A 23,127-nucleotide genomic window follows, 5' to 3' on the forward strand; every position below is an offset into this window, starting at 1 on the left:
CCTCCCTGTTAGCTGAGGCTAACACCCAAGGACTGGTCTACATCTCAGTTATACACAATTACAGTTCCTTCATCAGCTCACCAGGAAGTTATTTGCAGGAAGTTCTGCAAAGTGATTGCTGAGGAAATCCCTCACATGTCCATAACACAATCAAAACAAAGGCTGTGGAGCAACATTTCTCTTCATTACAGGTGCTACTTCAGTTCTAGAAAATTACTTTTAGCCTGTCACGTAGCTTGAACACTTCCAAGTCCAACATTAATTTTGAGATAGAGCCTTCAGCCCAAACCAGGGCAGATTCCAAAGTACATTGAGCACATACACCTAAAACCCAATATTTCAAATACACAAAGCTAAAATATGCATCATCTCCAGTAATTGCATTTTTTAAAAGCTTACCATAAGTAAGAGTAAGTATTTGGAATTCAACATGCTGAAGACAGTGTTGGTCTTTTTCCCAAATATCAACCACCCAAACAGCTGCCTGGCTACCTTATAAGACACTCTTTTATCCACAGCAGCTCTCAAATTTTACATCTTAGATTGTATTTCAACCAACCAGAACTACTGGGCCTATTGATAAAGTTTCAAAGGCAACACACTGGTCTTCTGAGCTGAAACAGGGAGTGAATAAGGATTTCCTAATAAAAGAGAGATCCCATCTTACTGCTGTAAAGTAACTGCCAAATCTAACAGCATTATGAGAAAGAAGGTGAAGTTATAATCAAACCCCTTACATGATTCAACATGTAACAGAGCCAACAACATTAAAGCTGTATTAGTAGTAGCAGCCTTTTTTCCTGACACACTGAGGTATTCCAGACCATGGGAAAACTACAAATCATTGCTAAATAAAGCATATTTATATAAATATTCTTACAGGTAGTACAAAGAGTCCACAGCTGAAGATTTAAGAGGGCACTACAACTCTAGAGAGAGAAATGGGAAATACATAACTCAAAAAGAAGAAAAAAAATTAAGAAATTTTTTAAAAAAAGAAGGTGGCAAAATCTGTTTCATTAGAATATGGGACTTTTTGCCTGCAGATTATTTATAAAAATGTCTAAGGAAAGTACCTGAGATAAAAATCAATTGTTAACAGGCTTTGAATTGCTACATGGAGGTCAAAACCCCCCTGCAAAATTCCTGTGGTATAGGGAGTTGGGAAGGTCAAACCCCCCTATCATTTTCCATGTTAAAAAAAGGAAAGAAAGAACCATACATTTCTTTAGTAAAGGAATTCAATTCTAATTGTCTGACAATATGCAGAGCAATAATTAAGAAATTCTAGTTTCCAAGCAACTCCCTATGCTAAAAGAGACTGAAAATATTCTAAAAAAAAAAAATAAATCAGTCAGTAGTATCACCACCAAATACAGAGATATACCTTTTCTGATTTAGCTAATAATTCCAAAATGAGAAAACCTTCTGGAAAATGAAAAAGGTAGTTATCAAAATTGCAAAAATAATTTTTAACCAAGGAAAATGTTTACATATGAGGCTTCCAGCAACAAAAGTAAGTCACCAGGAACAGTAAAATTTTACATATAGGCAGCTGTAAAAAAAAAGTGAACTCTCTAGAAAAATAGACTACCAGCATTATTCTAGACAATTTGCAGAGGCAACTGCCCTTCAAATCACTGTTCTGTTGATTCCTGTATGGCGCTCAGACTTTCATTGTAGAAAGAGAACCCTCTGTAAACTGTCATTTAAAAAGCATTCAAGCTCAGGTCCCAAAATACAACTGTTAACATTTGAAGGTCCCCACCAGAACAGTGAGTTGAAGACATCTGCTACAGAATTCTTCAGGTTCAAATGCTTTATAAAACTAGATCTTCTCTTATATATGTATGTTAGCTTCTCTTCTGCAGAAAGGTTTGAAAGATAGCTCCTCAGATCTTACAGGCATTTCCTCACTCCAACACACCCACATCCCCACTGCAGAGCAAAGTGCTCCTCATTAGATAGATGTGTGCTAAAGGAAAATAACTTTTCAGAATTAATGGCTTATTTCACTATATTGCATATATGCAAGTATCATTAGGGAATGGACTACTTTCAATAGCATCTGTCCAAGGCCAAGGGCTCTTTAGCAACATTTATATGGTAAAAGCACGATAATGGAGGAGATGACATTTTATTTACCTTGATGAGTCATTGTGACAGGTTCTTCACTGGATATGTTGTTGTAAATGACCACAGCTGTGGCATTATGTGAAGCTGCTCGCAGTATTTTCTCTTTAAATGTACAATTTCCTCTCTGTAGTAAAGCAATCCACTGCTTGGTGTTTGGTGGGACTTGGAAACGTGTTCGAGGGTCACAGCCCAGGCGATCTGCAACTGAAACGGGAAACAAATTTACACACCAATTTCTTTTACCAGGCAAAACAAACAAACAAACAAATTAAAAATCCTAATTCCAAGTTGCTGAAGTACTTAAATGTTATGCACTAGGAAGCTACTATTCTCTTGTGAAGAAAGTCTAAAGATAACTGTAGTCTTATGAAAAAAAGAATTTAAAAAAAAGAATTCTCATGCATTGAAAGCTGTGACTATATGCCCAAGAATTAGGCTCACTAACACAAGCTATTTTTAACTCCAGTGCAGCTAGAACAATGAATTCACATTCAAATCAATACCTGCCTAGAAGCTGAAAAACATTAGAATATGGTTCATCTGCTATAGGCATTTACAAAACAGCTGTTTAATCAGTCATTCTGGGGAGTACAAATCTTTTTTTCTTCCTAATGCAGCCATAAATATCACTGCAGTGAAGTACAACTAAACAAAGCAGGTTGTGAAAACAAGATTTCAGAGTTATCTGCCACGTGCAGGCTACTGTAAAAAAAGGACAATATTAAAAGGTGATCTTGTAAAACCCCAGCAGCCAACATCAGCTTTTTACATATGCACATTTTGTCCACAAGGAAATGTATTCAAACTCCTAGAGAAACAAATGGGTTTCCAAACACAATGCACTTGTCAGCTAAACAGGTATAGATGGTATAAAGGAAGAGTAACAGAAATGGCAAATGCCAGATGTCTGAATTCAACAGTGTGCAAAGCTCTTTTGTCCCTGCTGATGGTGGAACATATCCTGGAACAACCCAAAGCCACAGAGCTGTGTACAAAAGGCACAAAACCCAAGGCAGAAGTAACTTCACAGCAGCTGAAAACAGTGAAAGATGGATCTGCTTGCACCACTGGAAACACAGTTTAGTCTGATACACTGGTCATATCATTAAAAGATTTTATAAATTTAGAGCCAATGACAGTTTATAATGCAAATATATTTATCCTTTCAAATGCCAAGAGTATAATAATCTTTGGTTACTAAAAATAGTTGGGATAAACAGTGATTTTTTCAAGACATAAACAAACCATTTATTTGCATAATAGCTCAGAAAACATTACAGTTCTGCAAAGTAAGACCAAATCAAATGAAATCTCCCATAATTTTTTTCCTTTTCAAGAAGTGAGTTCAGCACAACTACGAGATTTCAGCAAAAAATCTACCACCAAAAAAATATCCAGTTTAACATATTAGCTGGAAACAAAACAAAAGGTCTTTTTAAGCACTCTCAGCTTAACATAGCTGAGGTTAAAACCTGTAACAAAGGAGATTCAAAGAGCTGAAGATGTTTTCTGAAACAAGAAAGAAAATCTTCTGCTTGCTTAAAGATAGCTAATGCAGATGAATCTATACTGTGGCAGACATAGAGGAAGTCACTGCGTCTCTTAATTTGGACAAGAAATGCCTCTCCCTGTTCCCCTGGAAGGAGGGTGGGGAGCCAGATACCAGCACATCCTTTTCACAATTGTTTTTCAAGTCTGTATCAGACATCTCAGACATGGAGGGCTATTTGCTGTATTTTTGATTCATACAGGCATCAGGGAAAATCTGAAATACAGATGCCTGAAGCCAATTTTTATAGAGTGTTTTCTTCCATTACCCTGGCATCATTACTCGAATCCCTGTGGAAATATTTAGCTAGCACTGATCCACATGTGTTTTGCAGCACTGGTGATGGCCATCACAAATATCAACACTCACAGAAGACCATGTTCATGCCCACTGCACTTTTGCAGCTTGTCTTTGTAACCTTAAATTTGAGAACAGTATGTATTTTTCAAAAGAATTACAGTGCTTTTTGAAAACGCGGAAGCATCACAACACAGCACATGTGCCTCCAACCTTTTTACCCTCTGTTAAGATTAAATGTTTAATGCATGATTCCTCCTTGTTCTGAACATTTCCACTCAAAAACATGGAAGGGGGAAAGCACCAGCAGACTGTGATAGGAAGTTTCTCAAGCCCTGAAAGCTAAAAATCCCATCCTTCTCCCATGAAATCATATTCAAGAATCCAGAATACATCTGTTGGAAAATGCCATTTTCTAAATGGCTACAACTCCACAGAATCCCCTCAAATAGCCAAAAATAACTCTCAAAGTAGACACAATGTCAACATAAATTTACCTACAATATAAGGGATTATTAAATACAGTAGTCCTATAGATTATGTATTGTTCCCTTCAGTACAATCAAGATCAAAACTAAAATATAAAGTGAAAACAAAAATGGCCACAAGAACAAGGTAATGTGTTATTACAGTGAAAAGCCATAAAAGCAACAAAGAGCACCTTGAATGAGAAGGCAGCATTCTCAAACTTCATGTAGACACCTTGAAATTCATATGCTTGAAAATTTTTAGCTTAAAAAGCAACAGAGAAAGCAGTAAGAGATAACAGAAACTGCATCTGTGGGAAAAGTAGTAAGAAATTTTCTACCACAGTAGAGATCAAAGTCTCTTAGCTGTGGACAAAGCTATGAAATGTTACTGGATAGAGCAACAGAATTAGTAAATAAGATATTAAGAGATTAAAGCTTTCCAGATATAGACCAACAAACACCACTCAAATGCTTACAGCATGTTATTCCTGATGAGTTGTATTCAGTATATCCTGATGAAAATTTAACAGCTGACAACATTAGTTCAGTACTATTTAAGTAATACAAAAACACTGAGGAAAACCTGGTTGGTTTAGATAAATCTGAACTATCTGCAAGTCACTTGAATTTTAATGAAAAGTCACAACCCACTTTTCTTTGCATCAGCATTCTACTACACCACACACAAATGTGAAGTAATCTTTTCACTTTCAGCTAAACAAAATTCAAAAACAATAGTGAAAAATGTGGGGTGTTCTGCTTTTTCTTTTCAATAGACTGAAGATACTCTGAAAAGCGTGGAAGTCGTAAAATCACAGTCACCCTTCTGGAATAGTGAGATGGTTACAATAAAACATCTCCTGTGCAGCTGAGGTGTCAGGGATATCAGTGAGCACTGAAGGGGACACACATGAACAGGGTCAGCCAGAATATCACTGACACTTTCCACTATCCTGCCATCTGTGATCTGCTATCCAAAGTTCAACTAGAATTCAACAAGCATTGTTGCACGCTTTACCTGGATGATCATAGAATTATTTATATTGGTAAAGACCTCTAAAATCATTGAATCCAACCATTAATCTGGCACTGCTGTGTTCACCACTAAACCATGCTCCTGAGACCATATCTACAAGTTTTTAAAATCCCTCCACCACTGCCCTGGGCAGTCTGGTTCGGTGCTTGACAATCCTTTCAGTGATGCATTTTTTCCTAATATCAAATCTAACCCCCTCCAGGCACAGCTTGAGGCAGTTTCCTCTCATTGTGCTGCTTCCTACCTGGGAGAAGATGCTAAATGCCACCTGGCTTCACCCCCTGGGGGTTTTGGACAGCAAGAAGGCAGCCTCTCCTCCTCAGCCCTGTGCTTCAGCCCATTCCCCAGCTCCTCTGTCCTTCTCTGGACATGCTCCACTATCTCAATGTCTTTCTTGCAGTTGAGAGGCCCAAACTACTTGTTACTTGCCAGAACGAAAAGCAATTTCACATTAAATTATTCTACAATCACTTGCACAAAAAAAGATATGATCAGAAGCTACTCATGGAACTTCAGAGGATATAAGCATACAAAATGCCATTTAAGTAAGTTTCCCTATAGGTGTACTACTCTTCTGGCTTATTTGAAATATAAGCTATTTACCCTGCTTGTCTCTGTGTTTATCTATGCATCATGTGCTGGCAAAACCCACAATTTTCTGTTAAAAGTGGCAGCCTGCTGGGTTAAAGAGCTATGTACAATGTTGTTGTAAATATCTCCTTCCTACCATAAGTCCCAACACCACAGAAGAGCCTCTTTACAGAAGAATCAGCTGTGATTTAAGTACCTACCATTAGGCTCGTGTTTGTTTTCTGCTTTAGGAGAGCTTCAGTTTCCTTCTGCAGAATACACAGGGCTGCTCAATTTGTGTTAACTGTTTTTCCTTGAGCATTTTTTTATAATTCAAGACCCTTTTCTGCTGAAGGACTAAGGTTTGTGACAGCATTTTTGGGATTCATGAGAAGAAAAACAGTTAATGCAACAGAGCCAACCAAGGTTCCTCAACTGCAGTAGTGGCAAGCTCACATCAGCACAGCAACAGTACTCTCCTCCTCCTCCCATTGCTTGATCATGTTTTAGCCTTCTCCCTGTAAGAAGGAGAGCCATTTTGTGGAGCAAAAAAGAAATGAAAAGGGCAGCTTCCTGTGCCACTTTGTCAGAAGTGCATACCTGTCTGAAAGCAGATTGTTCCTAGTTCTGAACTGTGGCTGGGTTCGCTTTTTCTCACTCTGTCTGTTCTTGCATTGCTTTGAATGCAACTGTGACACCCCTCCTCAGCCAAGGTTGCTGCACTGGCTGTTACCAGACTTTGTCCCCTTTGCACAGGAATATCCCACTCTCAGGGTAGTAACCATTTTATTCTATGCAGGGTTTTTCTCTCTTTTTTTTTTTTTTCCTCTGAAGGTCAGATATCTTGCTATTGATTTCATCTTAGCTAATACTGTACTCTGTAAAGCCAGCACCAGTTGCCAGAGCTGGTCTGTCTCAGCTACACATACAGAAATCATTTTAAAGTCTGACCTTCAGTCACTGTAATACAATAGCTGGAGAGACACTAGGAGTATTTTGAGGGACAGCAGATGAAGAGGCTTGTTGGGAAAGAAACCACAGAAGAACAGGGGAAGGTGCAGGACCATGCATGCTGTACCCCAAAACATTCCCTCCCTACAGTTCTGCTGCCCAGGTAGGCTCTAGGTAGAACATCTGAGCAGTAAAATAAGACAGCTTTGTGCAACACATTAATTATAATCCTGTGATAAAATTTCCAGAAAAGGAATTCCGCTGGGAAATTCACAGAGGCAACTCAGCAGTGCTGACTGATTATTTCAAGGAATGGTACTAGTTATCTTCTATTCCATTAGGGCTTCATACATGCAATGGACATATTTTCTTTCAATGCATTACTACTTGTGTTATTATCCACACAGCCCTTATTCAAGCCAGTCATAATTTCAACTTTATAAGGTGGTGCCAATGAATCAATGAATAATGTACAGCAACATTTTATTTCCAATAGCTTTTTCAGGTAATTGCTTTGACTAAAGCTGGCTTTAGCACAAAAAGAAACTCTTTGAACAAGAGGTAATCTGGTTTCAGGGAGGAAGTTAAACAAAAGAAAATCACTGAAGCTTATAAGAGTCCTATAATAGTTCAGATTTAATCTTGTCAGCTCAGTAAGTATTCTACAATTATGGCTATATACTCCAATATATAGCCCCCACTTTTGCTATCAATTAAAGACTGCTAATTAGGCTGGATACAAAGATCAATGATGAAGGACAGAAGCATGGCACAAGATTCTTCTTCCCCTATTCTACTGATGTATTTGCTTGTTGCATTTTCCTCACTGGTTTGGATTCTGGGCCAGAATCTCTGTCTGAATGCTGCCTAAAGCTCCACAGTCACCAGGAAACTGGCATTTCAAACCTTCTGCAGCTAAAACTTGTTCACACAACATGTTTATGAAGTGCCAGATGCTACAGAATGCTGTAGTTACAGCACTATGCACAAGATATACTTCCTTCCTAACACTGAGCCAATATTCTTCCACACTTTCACCTTTTTCTAACATATGTTTTTCCTCACATTCTCAGTCTCCTTGCCCAGCCCCAGCCCTTATACCCCTTTGGGAGAGCTCTCCTTTCTATGAGCTCTTTCTCCAAAGCAGCTTTTGTACAACCACCACCTCCCTACAAGCCCTTTAGACTTCATCCCTTTCCACCCCTCCTCACCCCCTTGTTCCTGATCTACTGGCTCAGTGAATTTTAACATCTCAAGTTTGACTCTGCTGCTATTTCCCTTCCTATCAGCCCCATCACCAGTCCTGGTCATCCTGCCTGCTTCCCACGCCAGCCAAGGTGCACAAAACCTTACACCTCCCAGCAAGTCCTGCAAGGGGACTCCCAAGAGCACACAAGACTGAATTTCCAGTCCTCACACTGGAATGCAAGCACAGAAAAGCAGTAACCCAGATTCAACAGTCACAAAGAGTCCTGGTACCCATGGAGAATGTTTTGAGGGAACTATGTCACAAAGCAATGCAGTTTCTAGCAAGAACCATTAAGGTGAGTATTCAGTGGCTTCCAGCTTGGTTTGCCATGGCCAGGGGAATATGCCTGACACCCAATACCAAAGAAGAGTAAAAGCAGAGGTCATTGGAGTGGCACAGGGTTGAACAATTGCACGGAGCAGGTACAGACATCCAGGAGCACTCAGGCAGCTGCTGTGAGAGGACTGGGCTGAAATGACCTGCAAGTGTTCAAGGCCAGGCTGGATGAGGCTTTGACCAACCTGGTCTAGGAGGGTGTCGCTTCCCAAGGCAGGGGGCTTGGAACTAGACAATCTTTAAGGTCCTTTCAAACCCACCCTATGATTCTACGAAAATGTCTTGTTGCACGAAGTCACAAATAAAGGGACTGAGAAGTATTGTGGAACCTCACTGAAGGAATACTGTAAACCTGAACTGAACTATCAGAAAACCTGCATCAGGCTGTGAAGATGCATTTCACTTCTATCCTTCCATGCACAACAAGAGAAGCTTTTTTTTCTTTTTGAATCTGCAAGCATTCATGTCCAGAAGAGGTTTAAAACACTCTTCTAATAAGAAACTAAGTCACAACGAGAGAGATTAACAAGTTAGAGGAGGTAAGAAAAGGAACTCAAAGCAGAAGAACGGAGGTGAGATTAATAAAGAAACTATACTGCTATAGTGCATTTAATGTGGGTGGAAAAATATGCCCACACAGGTGCTGAATGTACACCCAGCAGCCAACTGTGACCAGGGGCTTGCTGGAGCTGCACTTTCACGAGTCACATTCACAGGCAGTCACGCCAATTACTGCCACCCCACTCCCAGGGAACACTGCCTTTGAAAGCCCCTATCAATTTCATACAAGCTCTATAAAAAGAACACAGGAAGAGTTTTAATACATGTATTAACATGACAAGGTTGAATTCCATTAAAGAAATCCTGCTAAAGAAATGGGAGAAGTGACTGACTATCACGCAGCACTGAGATTTAAAGGATGGATGACCACATGGGACTGGAATCTTCAAAAAGCAGTACATAAAATATTGGATATATTTCAAGAACAGAAGTCAAGAAACATCACAGAACATTCAAAATTACAAATGGAGTGTGGTTAGCAGCAGATCATTGGCCCTAAATCTTGAAGTAGTAAACTCATTTATTTCTCTGCAAGCAATGAGTAAGGGATGTAATAAGATGCCCCATTCCTGGAAGTGTTCAAGGCCAGGCTGAATGGGGCTTTGGGCAGCCTGCTCTAGTGGAAAGCATCCCTGCCCATGGAGGGGGACTGCAACTTTATGATCTTCAAGGTTCCTTCCAACCCAAACCACTCTATGATTCTTCACAGAGCATGCAAAAATGTGAAATTAAGGACACTTCAGCTCTAAAACAGTCCATGCCATCAAGGTGCTAACAGATCACCCACATTTGTGAAAATTTCAGAGACAGCCCATAAAATGGGTGAATGCTTGACATCAAAGCAGTTTCAAATCTGAGGTATTTTCAAATAGAGTTGTCAGCAACTGTAGAGTCCCTTTCTTCCGAGGATACATGAAAACTGGGGTATAGCATTTTCTGCTCTAAGAGCAGTGGCTGGCAGCTACTCATGTTTAGAGCTATTAGAAAAGAATTTTGCAAATGAGTTCTACAGCAATATTAACAGGCTGATTAAAAAAACATAAGAGCAATTACTTTCAGCAAGACTGCATCATCTTTTATCAAATCTGAATATAAAAAAGCAGAAGATGCTCAAGAACAGCTTAACTAAAAGCACAAAGTATTCCAGTCTTTCTTACTACATGAAACATTTTTAAACTACAGGCACATCAGCAAAATTCAAATAACATGTAACAACCTACAAAGAACAATTCAGAGTATCTAAAAGTAAGGAAGACAACTGCTGTTGTGCTTGCTTTAAGTTGTCTGTTATGAAACAGAAGGGCAAAACTCAATTTCCTCCAAAATTGACAATAAAGTTTTAACAACTGCACTATGTCAAACCATGTCAGGTCTGACATTTTCACACTTCCTGCTGTGCTTTCTCTTAAGTTATTCATCACAGTACTTAGCAGTAGGTATAAAAATGCTGTTTATAATTTTATTTAGCTCTTTTCATTATCAGCTTCCTGTGAAAATGCTGTCAAAGCGTCCCTCTGTGTTTAAATTGCACTTTAGTGAAGGCATATCAAAAGAAAGTCGAAAAAGTTACAGAGGCAGATTAAAAGAAATTAGTATCAAAAGTTTTTCTTGACAAATAATGCAGCTCAAAAAAATAAAGTGCTTTAATACCTGGCATGTAATAAAAGGCAGTATTTTAAAATCTGTTAAAATACTACTTGTAGTAACAGTGTTTACATGCCTAAAAGTTTCAGGACAGACTCCTGATTTCAAGGGGGTTTGGGGGGGGATGTAAGTGAGGAATATCAGGAAGCAGAAGGATGACTGCAACATATTTAATGTTAGCTGACAGAGAGGATTTGAAGTACAAATAAAAATCATTTCACAGCAGCCTTCCTCAACAATTTCTGTTTCCTCACCCTTCCACCCCAAAATCTACCCCATTCTAGCTACATTTTCCAGAGCTAATGAAACTGAGTTCCAGTGAGACTGCCAAGCACCTGCTGATGCACAGCCTGATCTACTCGGACCAGAAGGTTAGAGAGGCTACTTAGTAAAATGCATTTGTTCTGAAGAAGCATCAAAGTATTTTCCTGATCTGAAGATCTGACAAATTCGCTAAAGCTTCAACACAGTAGTTTTGTGTTATCAATTCTTCCAAAACATGCTTAGTATTCACCACCTAGACTTTAGTTTTAACTGACTACAATATTTCACTTAATACATTATTCAGATGTTTACTGTCCAGGAGGCAGGTTGGGACCACTGCATTCCATCAAGTGGTCTATTTCTTAAAGATGGCAGTTTAGATAATGTCAAGAATGGTTTTCAAAATAATATACTATTAAAACGACATCACTATTACTGAAGATACTGGTTTCACTCCGGGCAAAAATCATGACAATACTCAGCTGTTCAAATTAGTGCTCTTTATAAAGCCCAACATTTACCAAAAGAAGAACTGATGGACAATAACTTTGCTTAATTAAAAGAAAACTTATTTGGACATTCTATCCACTGTTCAGTACTGCAAACAAGCGCATTTTGAGCTGGCTATAAGTGCAACAACTTGGTAGCTTCAGTCCTTTCAAGTCTCGATGGGCAGCTTAAACAGCGTTTTTAGGATTGCACACCGACAAACTGTGACTTCATGCAGTTGCCAAAGCTATCCAGATGCACAGCGAGATGGCTATGCAGCTGTTCTGAGATTTAAGGCAATGCTGTAACCAAATACTGTCAACTACCGCTACCCTCTCTATTCGTTAAGGAATAACACCTTCACCCATCAATACAACCAATCTACTGAGATCCATGCTGGAAAGCACATTATGCTTTGCTGAGCCGTTATTCAAGCCAACACTCTCGGATCATAGATTTATTTTATTTTCCTCTGGGCAACCTCTTCCTCCTCATTTGTCAGAGCTCTCTAGGAAAGCCTGCCGAGCCCAGGCAAGGACCAACCACCCGGCAGCGAGCGAGGGAAGCGTTACCTCCGTTGATGGGGACGGGAGCCACCAGCAGCCCCTTGACCTCCACCTTCGGGGAGTCCTGCCCGTAGCGGCCGCGGTCGATCCGCAGCAGCGTGGGGCCGCCGCGCTCGGGGCTCAGCACCGTCACGTTGATGAGCGCAGTGTAGTACGCCTGGCTGGCGTTGTCGGCGCCGGCCGGCCGGACCCGGCCGTGCCACAGCAGCAGCGACAGCAGCAGCAGCACGGAGGAGCCGCCGTTCCAGTGCTGGCGAGCCCACCGCCAGCTCATCTTCGACTCCAGGCAAGCCGACGGCCGTCACCGGTTGCCTCCGCCGCTCCCCCGCGGCAGCGTCGAGCCCCGCACGCCCGGGTGTGTCCTATCCCATCTGACAGCCCGGGAGCGGAGAGAGACCAAAAGCAGGCGGAGCGGGGAGGAGAGCTCGGGCTCATGCCATGGGAGGAGCCAGGGGAGTCATGGCAGGTCCCAGCCGAGTCCGATCCGCCGCCGCGGCTCCCCAGGGGAGGCTGCTCGGGGAAAGCCGCGCTCCGCCGGTCCCTCGGGGCTCCGCCGGTCCCTCAGAGCGCCGCGCTCATACCGCCCGCCCGCCTCCGCGGGGGAGCTCCGGCGGGCGAGGGGAGGAGGCGGAGGCGGCGCTGCGGCCCCCTCCCCGCGCAGCCCCCCGCCAGCCCAGAGGAGGCTGCTGGCAGAACCGCCGCTGCCGCCTCAGTCGCGCTCGCAAACAGCCGTGGGGCTCGCCTGAGACTCGGCCCGCCGCGCCGCCTCGGTTCGCCTCGGGGCTCGTCGCCGCCTTAGTGCGACAGGCAGCGCAGCTCAGTGCCCAGCCCGGCGTCTGCAGTCCGCAGCCGTCGCTTCATGCCCGGTTCGCCCCGAGGGCGGCGGGGCCCCCGCACCGTCCCGCGGCTCCACCACCGGCTCCGCGCCCGCGCCTCGACTGCAGCTCCGCGCTCTGCGCAGCCGCGGCACGCCCCGCCCCGCGCCACGAGGGCGAGAGGCGGAGCTTGAGCCTGGGTCACGCCCACGGGAAGGCGGGGCCAAGCCAAGGGGCGGGGCCGTGGGGGATGATGTCATTGTGGGCGCGGCCAGGCCGTGGTGGGAGCTGGGCTGGAATGACACCGGGCTTCAGGACCCGCGGTTCCGTAAGGAATTAAATCACAGCATCACAGAACCACTCAGGTTGGAAAAGACCGCTGAGCTTGTCGAGTCCAACCTGTGACCAAACACCACCATGTCAACTAGACCATGGCACTGAATGCCACATACTTTGTCTTTCCTTAAACACCTTCACGGACGGTGACTCCGCCACCTCCTTGGGCAGTCCGTTCCAATATCTAATCACCTTTCTGTGAAGAAAGTCTTCCAAATGTCCAACCAAAACCTTCCTTAGTGCAGCTTAAGATGTTGGAACCCATGGCTCCTCAGCATCTTTTCAGAAAAATACTTCCACTTCAGGAGCGCTGATCGCCAAAAAGATACAGTTCTAAAGCATCTCAGAAATAGTGGGTGAAAGAGCTGTATGTGTGAAAACCGTGTGGGATGTGTTCGGTCTGCTCAGGTAGAACTGAATGGGCTTTTGGGGCAGGAACAGCACAGCCTCTGTGTCAGGGTTCGGTCATTCCTACCCTAACTGGCATTACTCCCTTCTGACATACTGAAATTGTACAAACACCTAAATATTGTTAATAAATATGAATTCCAGTAAACACTGTAAAACAGGGTTTGATGAATGATCAACTAACATAGTTTTAAGGATTTCAGCCTCTTGGGAGATGTAAGAAAATAGTGTAATGGCCTCCTTGGATTTTGAAATGCAAACTAACTGAAAATTAGTTACAGCAAAGAGAACAGTTACTGCAGGACTGTGAATGAGGATATTTTCTAAGTTTCTGAAAAAATGGCTGTGGAGCTGTTCTTTTGAGATATGGTCTCCTTGGTAATATCCCTAGCTGCATGGGAAGGCCCTCAGATAAGCCAAGTGTTTAATCTATGCATCTTATTAACCTGTTTTCTTCTGGGAGCTTTTGCGTTTTATTCATTTGTGATGCACCTGGTCATGCACACACGTAAGATAACACTGTCAAAGCACAGTCTGTTTATTTCATTGAGATGCAAGTAGCTTTATCCCACCCTTGGAGAGACTTGTTCCATTTCCGAGGAAAGCAGCATGCTTGCAAACCTGCATCTCAGAGCAGAAGGGATCTGTGGACTCTGCTAAAGGCATGTGTGGTTCTGTAAAATCCTCTGACAAGCTGTAGACATGTCGATACAATCCAGGAAATGATTCTGAAGCAGCAACTGAATGTTCACTTATATTTTTTTAAATTTAATTTTTTGTCCCTCTTGGTACATGCCGGGTGAGGAACCACGTGCTATTGATTGCCTCCTCATTTCACCCAAACTTTCACCCCAGCCGGAGGGCAAGAGCTGTAGCTGACACACTGCAGTGTGCAGAACACGTTTTGGAGCTGTTCTTGCTTTAATTTCTCAGCACTAAGAGCTCTGCATCATTCTGATGCAAACTCATGTGCTTTATTGCTGAAACGTCCTCAGAAGGGGCCAAGAAGTCCTGGGAGCCTGAGGGATTTTTTGCTATCACTGTACTGACCTTCAGAGAAGGATCTCAAAGCACTTTTGAAAAGTGTTTAGGAAGCATTCACCAGCCATATTAGAAGCAAAACAAGGGGTCCAGCCAGAGCATTCCTAGTTCTTTGCTAACCGCATGAAATTGCTGGGGTTTATTTTGCCCTGTCCGGTTTTCTGTGGGCTGTGTTTCTGATGGAGGGAGGTGACCCAATGCCTGTGTGAGGGCTGAGTCCTTTGTTCTATCCCCATCCCCATCCCCGTCCCCGTCCCCGTCCCCGTCCCCGTCCCCGTCCCCGTCCCCATCCCCATCCCCATCCCCATCCCCATCCCCACTCACACGGTTGGGAGGCTGCTTCTCACCTGCCTCCCAGCCTGTCCCATGGATGCCCTATGGATGGGCTGGAATGAAGGTGAGCAGCACCCAAGGGGGCCCGCTCATGGCCCCAGAAGAGGAGCACCAAGCACTGCTCCAGGATGCACCAAAATAAGATATTTCATCAGCAGAACAGCTTCAAGCTCCTCATTCCCCAGACCGGCAGGCCCCTGGCTGCTTTCACCCCATGGTGGAGCTGGAGGAAGGGATGACAATGGAGGTGTCCCCCTTGTGTCCCCTCAGCTGTGTCTTTGCCACCGACGGCTCCTCAGAGGACATTATTTTAGTCAGACAAATGGTCCTGATGCCTTCACGGGTCCACCCAATGGTAAGGAGGGAGCTGTGCCTGAGCGTTCCTTGAACTTTTGGTGATTTTTTTTTAAGCGAAATGCTCACGAATCCACCGTGCCGCCCTTGCCTCGCTCCCGCCCTTGGCTTTGCTGTGACACTGCCACAGACGCGCCGCCATCTTCCCGCCGGGCCCGCGGCCGCCGTGGGGAGGGCGCCACCTGCGGGCCGCCGGCGGCACCTGCGGGGGCTCTCACGGGGCGGGGGTCGGTGCCGTGAGGAGAACGGGACTGGGAGGGAATTTGGTGAATGGGACTGGGAGGGAATTTGGTGAATGGGACTGGGAGAGAATTTGGTGCCATAGTGACAAGGGGGTTCGGTCTAGGGGGTTCGGTGCCATGAGGAGAATGGGCGTCCGAGGCGGGGTTGGGTGCCCTTGGAAGGAGAGGGGCCCTGCAGGGAGTTGATGCCATGAGGAGTCTGTGGGGGTTTGGTACCATGTGGAGAAGGGAGTCCGGGGGGCGTTGTTGCCTTGAGAAAAGGCGTCCGGGAGGGGTTTGATTCCCTGAGGAGAATCTGGTTTCCCTGGTGGAATGAGGACAGGAAGGCTGGAGACCTGCAGGGCTGAGACCCCCAGGGCCGAGATGACAGGGAAGGGTCATGGTCCAGGGCACAGGGCTGGGTGCTGTGTTTGCTTCTGCCAGCGAGCTTAGCCAAAGAAAATATGACTTCATCATGAGAAAAGACAGAGTTTCATCATGGATGGAAATGCCACAAGATTCAGCTCTTTTCTGAGAGGATGCAGGGAAATGCAAATGGACACAAAATAAAAATAATAAAGCCAAAATGTGCTGGTGGCTTGGGCCAGGGCTGGGCTGCCTCAGGGGCAGAGGTGGCCCCAGGAACCAGAGAACAGCTGCCAGTTACGACTTTATTCATTTTCACATTTAGATATTACAACAAAACTCTTAATGACAAAGGATAACAGGTACTATAGGAGGAGAGGAAAGGAAGCAGTGTTCTAACTGGTTTGATATATAACCGTGAACTTCCATAAACAAGACTCATCGTGAGTAACAATCACTCACATACGCTCACTGGTAGGAAAACTCACGTGCAAATACCCACACACTCACCCACAGCACACACACACACACAGACCATGCTTTGTACTCATACATAACCCCTGTTTTAGCCTACTTGCTTCAAAGGCAGCCCACTGAAACACTGAATGCTGCTAGAGCAGGTACCAAGTTAAAATATTGCAATATAAATGTAGTGTTACTTGATACACAGGTTTTTCTTCAGAGACACACAGGTATTTGCAAGTAGGGGACCCAACACTTTGTTTTCAGGAGGGAGGAATGTCCTCTCAACACCAACACTTTGTAAAGAAAAGTGAGACTGAGCATAGAGTGGAAGCAGCCATTTTAAAGGACGGTGATGATGATAAATAGCTTAGCTTAAATGCTGAGTTCCAATAAGAAGCCCAAACAAAATAAAACAGAGAGTGCATTGTGAACAGAGCAGGCATAGTATTGAAACCTGGGTTTTAAACATCGAAATACTCCCTTGCTGCTGTGGAAAGATAGACAACACTCCTGTCTCACATCTTAAAACCAAAACAGACCAGCTTCACTTCATGCCTATCAGGAGACCATAAAAATAAAAAGCCAGAAATAATTCAAGAGAGTGGGAAGGGTTATCAGGTTTGCACATCTAATTTTAGTATACCTTTAGAGAGCAAAAGTACTATTGTCTCAACAGCTCTTCAATATCCCACACTACAGTTGTTCTTCATCAGCAGGAGTGTCTGAAGAGGAGCCAGCTTTTGCTCCTATCAGGCTGCATTGTTCGTGCAATGCTGTTGACACAGGCACAATAGGATCTGATTCCACCCTCTATCTAGATGGAGCAAGAGAGAAAATAAACTTCTGTGGAGTTGAATGTTCAAAAATCAGATGACACAGAAGTACTTTCCCGAGGGTGAAGCAGGGGATCGTTAACAATTGTTTTAACAACCCTTCTCCACAAGGATGCTTGTGAGCAATTTACAGCTAAACCTAGACAAAACGTGTAGCTGTACTGGCTGGATGTCCATGCTGACAACCAGCCTGGGCACTAAGATGCCTCTGTCCCCTTTCTGCTGGGGAATCCTGCCTCTGCCCAGCAAATGTCATGCTTTGCTGGCACATCCCTATCCCTTACATATGGACTTACAGCTACTTTGAAATTGTTTTTTAACTATTATTTTCTCTGTAGTCCTCTTTCTTGGGCCCTCTTTCCGATGGAGCTGTTTGCAGGGAGGGAACTCTTCATGGAACACTGGAAACAAGAGAGTCTGAGTCCTATGGATGCACATCACACAGCAAGCAGCCTGAATTTAGCTCAGCTGGTCACCTTCTACCCCTGTCAATGCCAGGGGAAACCTCTAGCAGCACAAGTCACATGCAGCCTTCCTTCTGCCAAGGGAACCACCAGTTCAAAAAGCAGGGTAAGATGAGGGCAGGGGAATTTGATCTGGCCTACACCCTGTTGGCTGTCCTACTTCCTTGTCCTGGCTCTCCAGCAGCTCCTGCCAGAGGACTCTTACTGAGTTGTAACAATTACTTAAAGATGCTTAAATTCCTGGCAGCTTCAGGGGACACCAGAAGAAGTCAGGGAATTCATTGTCATATGCAGTTTCCAATTCCACATCCTGAGCCAGTTTGGCTCAAGCTGGTCTGGTTGTGCCTCTTTTGTGCCATGGAAATTGCAGCCATGTCATCCTGCTGACACAAAAAGGGAGTGGAACATTGAACAAGCTGCACAGTCTTAGAGAATCTGAATGACAGGCATGCTTTTCCCATGTGCTAAATAAATCTCTCCATTACACTTGTGTGGAGAACTATAATTAAAGTCTTGGCAACATCATCCATAAGGACTCACAGGCTTACGTAGGAAAACGCATAAAACCCTCTGCTGGAAAAGAAATACTGTTTGGGAAAGCTGTACATCTGACAGGAAACACAGTTTTACAAGTCCAAACCCTTGGCTCTGTGACAGAGGTGTGGCCCACAAGCAGTAATTCCCTGGTGCTGAGATGCCCTGGTGCACAGAGCTCTGCCAGCCATGGGCTTGTGGGAGAAGAGATGATGACAAGCTGCTCAAACGAGCCTTTTCACCCAGACTCCTGTGGTGGTGATGTAACCATGCTCTGTGGCTGAGCTCTTGGATTGGGAGCAGGATGGAAAGAAGTAGGTGGGAAGTGGTGAGGCAGCAGTACAGAAATCTATAGAGAGGGGCTGTGGAGGTTCCCCAGAGCTCTGAATTCATGTGGTGTCTCTTAGAAACAAAAGACCAAAGTGAGGAGTTGCTTCCTCGGCAAATAACTATTCCTTAATCCTCTGGAGTCAGGTATGCTCTGCTGGAAGCTCTGCAAAAGAAACTGTAGAGGAGCCCACTGGGCAGAGAGTGCCTCCTTCGAGTCAGGGAACTTGGGGAGACAGGAAAGGTCATGGTGCAGAACTGTCCATCCAGGAGAATCAGGGCTTGAACCCTGGCCAGGTGCTGGGCTCCTGGTTCAGTGATGTCAATACACAAGGGATGCAACCCAAAGCACCTTATTGCTGGAGCACTGTTCCTTCCATTGTTTCCAAAATGCTTTGCAGCAGCTTCAAAATAAACATTTCACTCCCTGCCCTTTTGATCTTTTTCCTCCCAGCAAACTCTATGTTTAGAAGCCAGCTCAAATTAACCTAGCTTTGCTTTAATTTCTCACTCGAGCAACAAATGATCTCAGCACCATTCTGGGAGAAGGGGAAGGCAAGAGCAGCAGACCTGTGAGTAACCTCCTCCCAGCAGAGATCATAAAAGAACCTGTTTTGTACATGGCCTGCAAAAAAATTGCTGTTTATCTCACCGGGAGCACTTTAGCCATCAGCTGATGACCTACTCGGCACTAGCTGTGTTGAGATGGCTAAAATAATCCTAGTGATAAGGCAGATTGGCAGGTTCCCCCCAGCAGAGATGAGAGGGCTATGGGTGTTGCTTGCAGAGGAGTTGGAGAGGCTGGCACCTACTCAGGATGAGCAGCATGCATGAACATTTACAAAGATCCCTTGGGATCTCTCTGTACACGTCTTTAAAATGTCCTGCTCTTGCTGCTAATACCACTAGGGATTTCTTCCCTTTGATTCTGCTCCACAGCTCAGCAGCTGACATCATGATGAGGGGAGGAGGAAGCAATCCAAGGAAAAACATTCAGTCTGCACACCAGGAAGAAACTTGAGACTAAGGCAGATCTATTTATATCTGACCTGAAATGGGCTTTCTGAATGAGAAGCTGATCTGAGCGGAGGCTGGATGTTAGGCAGAAGGTGCCATAGTGCTGAACACAGGCACCCACTCTCCGGCAGAATGCATCTGTCTGAGGTGCAGGAATAAAAGAAACATGAGGAATTAGTGAGGTGCTCTCTCCAGTCGTGGCACAGGGAATCTGCCGCTGGAGGTGCTGCGTGGTTCACACGGCGGTTCCAAGGACATCAGCGCTCCCCGTCCATCTGGGGTAGGTTCCCTGTTGGGTTTGGGCATAGGTTGAAGGAGAAGCTCTGAGTGACCCTGATGACGTGCCTGGAGGGCCTTGGCAGTTGCCTCCAGGGCCTGGTGCCATTAGTACTGCTCGGAGAAGAAGGAAGTGTGGAGAGTGGGGGGACTGGCCCCCTCTCCGGGCGGGGTGCAGCTGCCATCCTCAGAGTGTTCCGACAGCTCCCCGTATTCACTGTTGTAAAAAGTCTGGCCTCTGACTTGGGACCCGTACGACGGCCGACATCTGCCCCGCAGGTCCGACTGTTCCCCTGACAGCTCCATGGTTCGACTGGGCCCTTTACTGCTGTGAGGGAGAGAGACACAGAGAATTAACCTTGGCACTCCTAGAAAGCCTCTGTCCTGCTTAGAGAGATCCCAGCTTCAGAAGATCTCATCTTCTAATGCATGCGGCAGAGACAGGGTCAGGAATGGACTTGCACCTCCGTTTCACAGCACAAAACCAGGCCTTGCTCTAAATCTAAGCACAAGCCTTTATGTTCTGTGACAAATCTACACATAACCTGGCACACTTACTTCAGCTCTTCCAGATACCTTTGGGATACCTTTTAGATACAGGGAAGGGTTGGGACCCCAATGAGTAGGGAGAGACAAGAGACATTGCCTTAATTGCTTCTAGATCTGGCAGGAGTAACAGAAATTGATACAAACCAACTGCCAGGATGGGGGGAAGGAAACAAAGGAAGATGATGAAGATGTGGGCGGAAATCATACGTCCCATCTCAGTGCCTGCCAATACCAGGTGACTGGCAAGAAATCACAAGAGCAAGGGCAGGGACACATTCAAGGAGAGGGTTAAAAGTAGTGTTTTCCAGGAGACGGGACACCAGGTATAGGAGACAACCGGAACATGCCTTAGGAAAAAGAGGACAAGGACAAGGAGCAGGAGACAGTTTGATACAAGAGCAGAGTGGCCACAGGGCTATGGCTAAGAGAAAAGACAATGACCAATCTGATGCTGGGAGGCAGAGGAGGTAAGGAAGAGGCTTGGGACTGGCTTGTCTACATATGAGGTGACACAGCTTGCTCAACACACTGTCACAGAGACAAGGTCTCAGCCTGCTCTGGCAGAGATGAGCTGCACAGGTTCTCACCCATTTTCAAAGCCTGGGTCAAGGACATAACTATCCATAACAACCTCAGCTCTGAGAGTGCCAGCTCCACCTGCCAGACTCCATGTCAGCATGTGGGAATTCCTAAGGCCTGTTCCATCCCTGCACCACCATATCAGGGCTCTGTCCATGGGTCAGGGCTGAGGGAGGAAGGTAGCAGCCACTTAGTTTTTGCCCATCCCATCTGCCACTACTTGAGCAAGCCCTGAGACATTTCAGCAGAAAATGTCAATAAGCATTAACAGTCTCATTAACACCATCACTCCACTGTGCGTCATTATCTTAACAGGCACATTCTCATTGATGGGGCACAGTTTATATTTTTAAACCCTAGAAAACAGCAGGCTTGTCTGTTCTTCCTGTGTTTTGCCTCTCATTAAGGAGCACATGGACGTATCTGGCTCAGGCCCCACAGCTGAAAGCTCCAAGCAGTGCAGCCTATGGGGAGGTACCAGGAGCTGCCTCCTGGTCTCACTGCATTTGGCAGCAGGGAGGTCTCAGTGGCTAGGCTTAAGGAGTACCTGAATCCACCTTCTTTTCTGTGTCGGTTTTCTATCCTCTCAAATTCCTCAGATGCCAGAACCATCCCACTGTCTGTCTGATTGTCCTGGAAGGAAGCAACAGGAGTTATCAGTAACATCCCTGTCGACTGATAGAGTGGGAAGGAAGGAGAAATCATTCAGGAGATGAGATTGTGTGTATGTTTGATGGGGAAGAAGAGGTAGGAGCACTTTACCAGCATGCTCCATAGTCTTGCTGAATCTGATTTTCCTAGGTACCTTCTTAAAAGCAGCACATAAAAAGGTAAGATTTGTGTGCTTAGTTCTGTGCCACTTTTGGGGAATAAAAAAACAGTGCTCCCTGGCTGGAAGATGTATTACTATCAAACCTGTGAGAGGTGGTATTTTCCTCTGAGACTAAAAGTATGACTTCAGTTCTGCTGCTAGAGGAGATATCAGTACCAGTCCAGTTCAGAGAGACCTGGAGGGTGCCTAATGCACACTGCCATGTGGATCAAGACACAGGAACTGCAGATAAGCACTCGGGGTTTACCTAGTCCTGGCAGGATTTCAGTGTGCTTAACCAGGCTGTGTTCACAGATTTGAGTGGGTGAAGAGCTTTAGGGTCCTTTACAGTCCCCCCATTTGCGTATCTAACCTCCCTGTTTCCCACTAAGGTAGTGTGAACCATGTTGGAGAGAAACCCCAGTGTGCCAGATGAAGAAATGAGTGTGCATAGGACTGGATGGACCGAACAGGAGTGACACAGACAGACCGACATAAGATAAGAGTGATCTTCCTTCCACAGTCTTAGCAGTAAAGGTGTGAGAAAAGGATGCCCCCTGCTCAAATCCATTCAGCTGCCACTCACCGGGTGTGCCTTGTACATTGTGTGTGTCATGGGAAATTCTTCAAATGTCTTTATCCTGGATGGACACCTGATCTGATTTCCTCCCGTCAAACAACCAGGGAACGAGACACAGTTGTAGTATCTGCCAGCAGAAGCATACAGTATTCAGTAAAGGCAAGAGTCAATGTCCTGAATGAAAAGCACCTGAACTCAACCTCTTCACTTTGCAACCAAAGTGTGCAGGGAGGAGGATGACCCAAATGGTGGATTTGGGGAGGTTAATGGGGTCACCTTAGACCTCTCAACCCCATACTACTTCTGCAGTGGAGACTGGACTGGCTGAATCAGGCCCCAATAAGCTCTCCATGTGGGATAAGCAGAAAATGTCTTATAGATCCCAGGCATCACATTATCATAGTTCACCAGAGAGGAGAGGCCTGAGACTAATTGTTTGGGTCAGTTAGGAACAGATAGGATGAAGCTCCTTACATGATACTCTGGCAGCATAGCTGGAGGAGAAGAAGGAATGTGATAGGCTTACAAATCAGCACTTCCTCATGAGCAAAATAAAGTAATTTTGCTTCTATAAGCAAGAAGCTGTGGCCTTAATGCTTGGATCACATCTTATCACCTGGGATTTTCTGAACATCTGGGTTCTCCCCATATCCCTCAGGTTCCCTTACAGGTCAGGCTGCTGGGCTCTCTCTGCCCTTTT

The 23,127-nt window shown here is 44.9% G+C and overlaps 2 protein-coding genes across 7 annotated transcripts in view; both read right to left on the minus strand.

The window, feature by feature from the left end:
* The window catches only part of RNF130 (ring finger protein 130), a 49,554-nt gene extending 36,459 nt beyond the window's left edge, over window positions 1-13,095 (minus strand). For 2 of the 4 annotated variants that reach the window (XM_063413253.1, XM_063413252.1), the window contains exons 1-2: window positions 12,125-13,094; window positions 2,146-2,340 (exon numbers count right to left, since the gene is read on the minus strand). In XM_063413253.1, the coding sequence (XP_063269323.1) occupies window positions 2,146-2,340; window positions 12,125-12,392 (463 nt within the window). In that variant the 5' untranslated portion in view covers window positions 12,393-13,094. Of the gene's footprint in view, window positions 1-2,145; window positions 2,341-12,124 lie in introns of all 4 variants that reach the window. The other 2 variants (XM_063413254.1, XM_063413255.1) reach the window with 2 other exon arrangements.
* Window positions 13,096-16,229: 3,134 nt separating this feature from the next.
* FLT4 (fms related receptor tyrosine kinase 4) overlaps window positions 16,230-23,127 on the minus strand; it is a 57,253-nt gene continuing 50,355 nt past the window's right edge. For 2 of the 3 annotated variants that reach the window (XM_063413495.1, XM_063413492.1), the window contains exons 28-30: window positions 22,434-22,554; window positions 21,584-21,669; window positions 16,230-20,236 (exon numbers count right to left, since the gene is read on the minus strand). In XM_063413495.1, coding sequence (XP_063269565.1) covers window positions 20,017-20,236; window positions 21,584-21,669; window positions 22,434-22,554 — 427 coding nt within the window. In that variant the 3' untranslated portion in view covers window positions 16,230-20,016. The remainder of the gene's footprint in view (window positions 20,237-21,583; window positions 21,670-22,433; window positions 22,555-23,127) is intronic. The other variant, XM_063413494.1, reaches the window with a different exon arrangement.

This window comes from Prinia subflava, chromosome 16, assembly GCF_021018805.1.
Source record: "Prinia subflava isolate CZ2003 ecotype Zambia chromosome 16, Cam_Psub_1.2, whole genome shotgun sequence".
Lineage (NCBI taxonomy): Eukaryota > Metazoa > Chordata > Aves > Passeriformes > Cisticolidae > Prinia > Prinia subflava.